At 34.2% G+C, this 8780-nt stretch overlaps 1 protein-coding gene across 1 annotated transcript; it reads left to right on the forward strand.

The window, feature by feature from the left end:
* Positions 1 to 871: 871 nt before the first annotated feature.
* LOC142357031 (dynein axonemal assembly factor 19-like) lies at positions 872 to 6796 on the forward strand. The gene is made up of 2 exons (XM_075408753.1): positions 872 to 1061; positions 6232 to 6796. The coding sequence occupies exons 1-2, from the start codon at positions 886 to 888 to the stop codon at positions 6770 to 6772; spliced, it is 717 nt and encodes a 238-aa protein (XP_075264868.1). The 5' UTR covers positions 872 to 885; the 3' UTR covers positions 6773 to 6796.
* Positions 6797 to 8780: the final 1984 nt, after the last annotated feature.

Below are 8780 nucleotides of genomic sequence, written 5' to 3' on the forward strand. Positions count from 1 at the left end.
ACTCGTTTTTTGTGTCGAATTCCCGAGTTGTGATCAAAATTGAAGTTTCGAAATTTCTCTTAGCTGTTAAAAATTGGAACGGTTTGGATGATACGAACAAAGGTAGATTGTTTGATTCTATGTGCAATGTAGCTGAAATTTATAGCTGTAGGAACGTAGTGTCCGTGTTCGAAAACGAAAGAGGAAACGTTTTATTCAAGACTAAGTTCGGCCATACATTTAATTCAGAAATCTGCGACCAAAACAGGTTTTGTAACCTAGACGCAGATATGAAAAGAACTCTGTGCGTTATTGGTCAAACATCAGATGCTATCGTTGTTGAACATCGCGAAGCTAAATATTTGCACGAGTTTAAAGAATTGATTCTGGCTCTGAATACAAAAGAAGCTGATCAGATTTTTGAAGTCAAACACGAGTTTTTGAAGTCCGAGATAAATCAAAATTTGCTAAAACTGACAGTGTTTAATAAATCAGAATTTGTGTTTCATCGCAGCCAAGTTCAATTATGTGTAAGTCTGAAAATTGGCGATCATCTTTGTGAAGCTATTACGTTCTATCTGAGCCAAGATTTGGAGGCCGGAAACTCAGAAATGTTTTATGCGCAAGTCAAAACTGCAGACGTTAATCGTGTGGCCCTGCAACTTGTTTTGAAGAAGTCATGCAATGATTTGGAAACTGATTTGAGTTCTCACTTTGTTTTTGATGTTTCTTGTCAATGTGTATGATGATTTTGGTCACAGTTACTTATTGGTTCTCAGATTTAGTTTTAAAAATGATTCTTTTATTATTTTGTCACAGTTTTACCTGAAATTCGTATTCTGTTGAGTGAAAAACAATAAGTCTCCATGAACCTACTCTGTTCATGGTCAAATTTTCAGTTTTGGGATGTCTTCATTTGAGAAAGAAGGATCACCAACTGAGAGTGACTTTGCTCAGTTCAACTTTGACAAGTTAGAGAAGGAGTTGGAGGCCACTGCTGCAGCTGAGAAGCAGTATTGGTTAGAGAATGATGCTAAGATCAGGGCTGTCAAACAAGGAGTCCCTACTTACGATCACTTTAGGTAATCAGATTCATATTTACAGTGACCAGATTCCTTAAAAAACTCAGAAAAAGCTATAGAAGCGCGTAGCGAGTAATTCTTTTTGACAATGATTTTGAACTGATGTAGCAGATATAGCACCATAATCAGTACAAAGAATCAGTTTGTTCACTTATGGCAATGAAAAAAATTCTTGAGGTAAAAGGAAACAGTAGAAGTTCCCAGAATTTTTATCAACAGAACTCACTTTACTACTAAAACTGAATTAGAAATTGTCCCAAAATTGTTTTCATATTTTCATTAAATTTAAAGCAGGCGCTAGAGACACTTTAAAGCCCCCGTCCACTCTAAAGCAAGCTACAGACATCCCTCTTGGCTAATGCAGGGTACTACATTCAAGCCGACGCTTGTTTGTTAGTGTTTCGTCTGATGTTTGTTCTTCAGAAGTACGTTCTCCATTCGACAGATTTGTTATTTTTATCCGACAGACTCAATTTTTTTGACCGATTTCTTGTTAGTCATATTACACTACAATCGCATCACCCAATTCAAAAACATTGACTTTTGGTTCCGTTTATTGGTTGTTAAATTTTGATTAAAAGTCTGTTTTAAAATTTAACTATAAAAGAGCGAGATTTCCCGTCATCTCGAGGATAAAAATTTTGGGTGTTTGTCACAGTCTTCGATAATAACCATTTCAAAATGCTATGGTTGTAATTTAAATACTTTTTGCTCCGACCCACTTTAGTAGGGGGAGGAACTATATACTCAAATGGGTTTTTTGTTCAGTCAGTTTGGCCGATCGATATAATTATTGTAGAGAGTTCTGAGTGGTATCATTAGAAGGCCCTCCAGCGTAGAATATGGAATTAAAAACATTTTTTTGATCTTCGATTATTACAGGGAGCTATCCAGGTTTAAAGTTTTGCGAATAGTTGACGTTATTCCGTTGTTTTTATTCACCTCTTCTGTATTTTGACCAAGTTTTCGTAAATTTAGCTAAAAGATGTTGAAATTGTTAACAGTTGTGTTATTTATTGATTGCTCTCAAACGAAGTTTGTAGCAATTATATTAGTCATGTCGGTCTTTTTTTGCGATTTTTCGCTTAACCGATTTTTCGTCTGACGCTTTTGACTTTTCGTCCTCAAAAATGGGATAAATAGGTACCGCCCAGCTGGCATTGTTCTGAGAGGTTGCAGACACCCCCACTATTGCCCCAATCCCCCCCGCGCTGATACCCACCCACCCTACTGTTGCCCACCCCTGCCTCCACACCATCACCCCGCCCCCCGCCGTGGCTACGTTCGAACAACCGATCGCTAAAGCACCCAATTTTATACTAATTTTCACAATTTCTTTTGAGCTTTTTGAAAGTTTGTATTATTTTTTGAGTTCTGTCTGCCCTCGGTGGCAATCACATTCTAACATTTTAACATCAGGAATTTCAGCGTTATTTTGACAAACTTGCAAATTTTTCAGTTTTTCGACATTTTTTTCATTATTACGTCTTTCATGACGCAGGGTCCAGAAAACGTCCTTGAGGGTTTGCTAATAAGTTACTGAAAAAATTTTCTTTGCCATGGAATAGCTTTCAATTTTATATGACAAATTTTAGCGATTTTTTTAAAATAAAACTGCATTGTTTTTCAAGACTTTTGAAAATTTTGTCGGTTTTTTGTTTCTCCATCGTCAAGAGTCGATAAACCTCCTCTAGTGTTTGACAATAGGTTGGTGTATAGTTTCTAAATGTAATGGAATTTTTTCAAGATTTCAACGTCACAAATTTTAGCATTTTTTTTAATTTAAATTTTTCTTTGACATTGATCGTCATTGTTCAGATTTTTCAGCCTAACTGAAAATCTCGTGTTGAGGTTTGATAATAAGCTACTGGAAAATGGGTTTTGGCCATGGAGTAGTTTTCAACTTTTATTATCACAATTTTTAGCAGTTTTTTATGCAACTTGCAATTCTTGTTCAATTTTTTGAAAATTTTGTCATTTTTAGGTCTCTCCAGCCTCAACAGCCACATAACCTCCTAGTGATCATAGGTTATTGCATTGCTTCTAGATATAATGGAAAGTTTTTCAAGATTTTAATATCAGCAATTTTTAAAAAGTATTTAATTTTTTCAAGTTTTTTGAATCTTTTTGAAGTGAAGTTATCATTTTTCCCGTTACCAGGGTCCTAGAGGCCTCCTCCAAGAACTGATGATAAGCTGTCGCATAATTTTTAGAAACAGTGGAATGGTTTTCACTATTTTAATGCTCCAGCTCGAGCAATTTTATGAGAAAATTTGTTTTTCTAATTTTCGGAAAATTATTGTCATGTTCCAAATTTATGGAATTTTATGAGCCAGTGAAACTATTTAATGTTTGAAATAAGGATACCGGATAGTCTCTCGAGACAATTAAATGGTTTTGAAGATTTTAAAATTTTTATTATCAAGATTTTGCTAAAATCTGCAATTGTTTTCAATCTTTTTTGCATTATTTTTAAATGTTTTCGTCCTTTTCTGAGTTTAACGATGATTACTGGCCAACGAATCTTTTCAAGTCTTGCAGATGGGTTACATGACATAACTCCAGAGACAAAAATTAGTTTTAAACATTTTCATTGCAAAAAGCTAGCCTCACTAAACCGTGGCTTGCTACTTAGGAAGCCAAGCTTTCGCCGGTCGTTTGAGAGAAATTCGACTGACGTTAGTAGGTTATGTTTTTATCTTTAATGATGGAGGAAGTTTGCTGAATTGTTCGATCCGAGTTTTTGGATAGAGTTTAGGCTAAATTTTTCAAAATCTAGACTTTTCCTCAAGAACGGGATCAAATATGCTTTTTAGCCCATTTCCTTTAATTTTTTCTGGAAGTAGACACCCTAATACTGCGGTCATAATCTTCATAAGCTCAAAAAGAGCTGGTTCTACTGACGATTGATTTGCGAGTATTCTGCAAGTAGAATTGTGTTATTTTTGGCAAATTTAAACTCAATAATTATACAAAATGTATTTTGTTTTTTAAATGCTGAAAATTTTGTTTAAAATGTGATCTAATTCGAAACCATTTGAGCAATTGATTCTTTCTTTGCGGCGAAGCAATATAGCTGATCTTCATCTCACCATGAATCCTTCCGGTAAGAAAATTTCTAGATTTAAATGGTCCTTTCTAAAAAATTTTTTATTGTTTTTTATTTAAATTACTGACAAGAATTTCAAATTAGGGATCAATTAATGACAGACTCTATTTACAAATAAATGAGGCGCAACGATCATATATTATGGTTTCAGAGTTAGTCTTGTGCTTTTTTTGGCTCTGACCAATTGTTTTTGTGAAATTTTATGGTCTTATGTTTTCCTTTCATTTATACTTTTTGTAGGCCCATGACGTAGTCTCACCAAACAAAGATTCAATTGGTTTTTATAGGGTATAAGTGAACCTAGACAATGCTTTCAGATGTTATCTAATGTCTCTTATGGCATTTATTTATCTCTTTGAATTTTTTTTTAAAGAAAATGTCAAGAATTTTTAAAGTTTGCCACTATTTTTTTATTTCTCCCAAATTCTGGTGTAGACTCAGTGTAACGGTTTTATAATTAACAAATGGTTTAGTTTTGATAATTCGAGTTTTCTTATTTTTTTTTCATTTTTGAGCATATTTTTAATTTGTATAAGTTCAGTTGGTTTCCGGTTCAAATTATCATCCTAATTACAGGTCCAATTGAAGGAAGGCATAGTTGGGAAAATGCACAGCGTTGAAAAAAGAGTATCTAATAATAATTTGTTTTTGTTGAATAGTTTTATGCTTTTGTGCTGAAACAGTTCTCTCGCAAAATATGGGGGATTTTTTGTTTTTGCTTGTGATTGCATTTTTTTGTTGTAAGACATGTACCTGATAATGATAGATATCAATTTTTTCCCAGAACGTATAACTAAACTTATTTAAAGATTTCAGTCTATAACTATTTGTTTAATGACTTTCAAATTACTTTAAAAACAAATGTTTTTCAACTGTCATCTTTTTGCTTTCGTTTTCTTCACTATGTGACTCAATCTCATCAATAAGAAGTCTCAACTACTTTTGTTGATTCAAAAAGTTGTTAATTGGTTGATGATATGTTTTAGCTGATGACTTTCACCATTTAGTTTCAAAAGAAATTCGTGGTTTCTATACTGTTTAATTTTTTGGTTTCTTTTTGTTATTTCTACGTAGTCCTATTATAAGGAAGACCCGTTGATGTTCAGATGAGAATCAAGTGATGGTTTAAAGTTCTTGCAGATGACATCTTATACTTATAGTGCCTTGAACAATATGGTGTCATAAAATTGGCTGAAGTTTTGGCTTCTGCCTGCATTTTTTTGTAGTCTTGTGACTTGGTCTCATTAATAACAGGCCTAATTGGCTTCCTGACCTGTCGGAACTCAAGACTTTTTGCGCAAAGTTGAATTGAACTTTTTAATTTTGCCGGTATTTGTCCTTTTTTTGTAGTCGTATGGCGTACACTGGATAATGCCAGGTCTCAATTGCTTACTATGGAGATTTAAATGCACATATTTGGCGATCTCAGTTAATAATCTGATGATAACAAACGTTTTGAAATTAATTGTTTTCAAAAATAGAATCGTGTTTTCGAACTTTGCCACTTTTTGCTCTTCTTGTTGACCTCTTACGCAGTCGCATTGCGGACAAGTCCCATATCTTTTCCAATGAAGAGCAGGTTATTTTGTTATGTTTTTGTTTTATCTGGTGCAAGTTTGGTTTTAATCTGATGATAACAAACGTTTTGAAATTAATTGTTTTCAAAAATAGAATCGTATTTTCGAACTTTGCCACTTTTTGCTCTACTTGTTGACCTCTTACGCAGTCGCATTGCGGACTGGTCCCATGTCTTTTCTAATGAAGAGCAGGTTATTTTGTTATGTTTTGGTTTTATCTGATGCAAGTTTGGTTTTTGTTTTGATCGTAATTAATGTTTATATGATTTTTATTATTGCCTTTTCTAGTAGTCCTATTAACAGCAAATTTCATCCGCCCTCTATCGTGGCATTATTGTATTCCATTCGTGGTTTATTGAACGATATGTATATTTTTGAAAGTTTTCTTCTATCTCTCCATCATTAGGTAGTCAATTACGTCAAGAATATGGATGAGCGGGGTTTTGCTTCCTTGTTTTGCTTAATATTTAAATTTTTATTGCAGGGAAATGGTGATGGGCGCTCACCTGAAGCCACTAGAAAAGGGAGAAAAAGTAGACCAGGCTTTCACAAGATCCAGAAATCAACCCTGGAACACACATGCATCTAATTTCCCGAATTCAGAAGCAGCCGATAAGAAAGACCTCACATGCACAGCTTTGTCAAGTTCAGCCGAAAATCTGCCTTCAAATCACGCAGCATTTACACTTCAGTGGAAACGATGTGGGAATGATTCTAACCTGAAATATCATTTTCTTCTTAGATACCCGAAGGAGGGAAATATTAGCTTATCTCAGGTGTTCAAAACTGATCTACCGTCAGGTATATTTGCAGATTGCTGTTCAGTTTTGAATGATTTGTTCACAGTTGGCGACGAAGAAAATGTGATTACAGTACTCGAGCATTTATCAACTTCAAAGAGGTTCAAATTAACCATAGATTTCTTGTCCAAAGGTGAAAAGGCAGTATTGTACAGTTTGTTTAGTAAGTTTAGTTCTGTAAATAGCGAATTGAAGCAGGTTTATAGAGTAGCTCAATCTGTTTGATGCAATTGTAAATTTTATCCGTTACCAGCCTCTTATTTTCACATCTTGAGTGTAGTGAGTACTTATTTCAATAGTTCTAAAATTCTGCCGTTTTATGTATATCACGTATACCAAAGGGTATCAGGTTTGATTGCGTCACAAACTATTTTTCTACGTGTACTGTAAAAAAGGAGTGAAAGATTTAATACCAAAATGCGGCTATATAAATTGTTTTCAGGTTTTTAAAGCAGAAATAACATGCTAGCAAAAAATATGCAATAATCGAAGATGGGATATCGAAATTTAAATGAGAATGGCACCTTTCTTACTGCGTAACAGTTCATAATATCGGCCTCAGAACAATTGTGTGTCTTTTTCATGTCTAATTCTTGCTTGCCAGATTTGACGTTGGGATTGAATTTTTTTACCCATACTTGACTTCCTTATATTTAAGGAAGTGCTTTCGTTCACAATTTGAACCAGCTGAACTCAAGTTGACTGTAGTTTAGCTGTAAGAGTCAAATGAAAAGAGCCAAAATTGGTTGCATTTTTTCAATTAAAATCATTATAGTGGTGTGATAGCTCTAAGATAAATTGAAGGCCCATAGTAAAGTTTTATGGCCACCCAATGTAGGCTACCGTAGAATAGAGTCCTCGCCTGTCGTTCGAGAGCATTTCGTCCTTTGTTAGTCGTTTTGTTTGAGAATTTTAAGAATCAAATCGGTCAAATTGTCAAACATGAGTTAGATTTTTGGAATTTATCAAAGAGCAGTTATTGGTTTATGTATTAGACACCGTTTGTATTGTAAACTATTTGTTTGCCTGTTTTAAGAACATTTGATGTAGTCTATTTGGCTCGGTATTGGGATGTAATAGAAGCTATTTGTTTCAAATAATTTCGAAAGGCTTTCACTACTTCGTCAGAAAAGGTTTTTGAAAAGTATCAGTGTTTTCCAATCTTGCTAACTTTTTTAAATGTTTTTTTTTGTTATTCTGTCTTTTCTTCTCATTAATGTCTCACTAGGCTCTCAAATGTGGCAATGTTGGAGTTATCTACTGAGTTCAATTCATATCAGACCCGACTTTTTTCAAAAAAAAATTACTAGTCTTTTTTGACTTTTTGAATTTCACCCATTTTGTTTTCTCTTTGTTGTGCTGTCAGTTAGTTCAAGTTTTCAGGGCTCGCTAACAAGGTGTAATAGAGCTTTTTAGTAGCTTCATTTTATATCGACTATTCAACTCTGTCACAACTTGTTTTGACGAAGTTTTGCTCTAAGGAATGAACTTGTTACTCTAGAAGTTGGGACTCTAAGGACCTTTTTCTTTGAGAATTAGTTTGAAATGGGATAGAGGTTGATTTCTGGATCTAATTTTATTGTCTGGTAAAATTATGTGTTACTTGACAATTTTTTTTCTAATTCACACAATAGCAGTAGAGTTGGTTTCATGTGTGTCGGTCGTTTCGTTTGTACAAATGTTCACTAATGAAATGAAGCTTGATTTCACTTATCTTGTTTTAAATGTTCTATTATGCACGTTTGTCCTTTTTAAGAACCTGTCAAAGTGTAAATATTAAAATTTCAACTACTTTCTTTATATTTCGATGGTTTCTGCTTCACTTTATAGACAATTACGCTACGAATTTTGATTTGCTGGGTCAGAACATTGTGCCAATGAACATTAGCGAGCTTCCTTGTTGCTAACTACCTTAATTGAAAGTTTTCCTGTTGGAAATGAGAAGTTGTTCTCGATACGATCGGCAAGTATGCTAAGAGACCCACAGAGTGCCTCAAGGAGCTGGCTCCCTTCTGAAGATGACGCGCTGGTTAGAGTAGTGATAATAATCAAGTTAATAGAATTTATAAAAAAACTGGGGAAAAGAAGATAGAAGCAGGAAAACTCAGAGCACAATCATCTAGTGCTAGAGTTCAATTGCAGTCCCCGCCACGAACTTGTTAAGAAGAACTCTATCGAGTGCAACCATGCTTAAGTTCTATAATCTAATTGCATGTTTTTGAAATTAAGTTAG

The sequence above is a fragment of the Convolutriloba macropyga genome, chromosome 2 (genome assembly GCF_964194025.1).
Source record: "Convolutriloba macropyga chromosome 2, txConMacr16.3, whole genome shotgun sequence".
Lineage (NCBI taxonomy): Eukaryota > Metazoa > Xenacoelomorpha > Acoela > Convolutidae > Convolutriloba > Convolutriloba macropyga.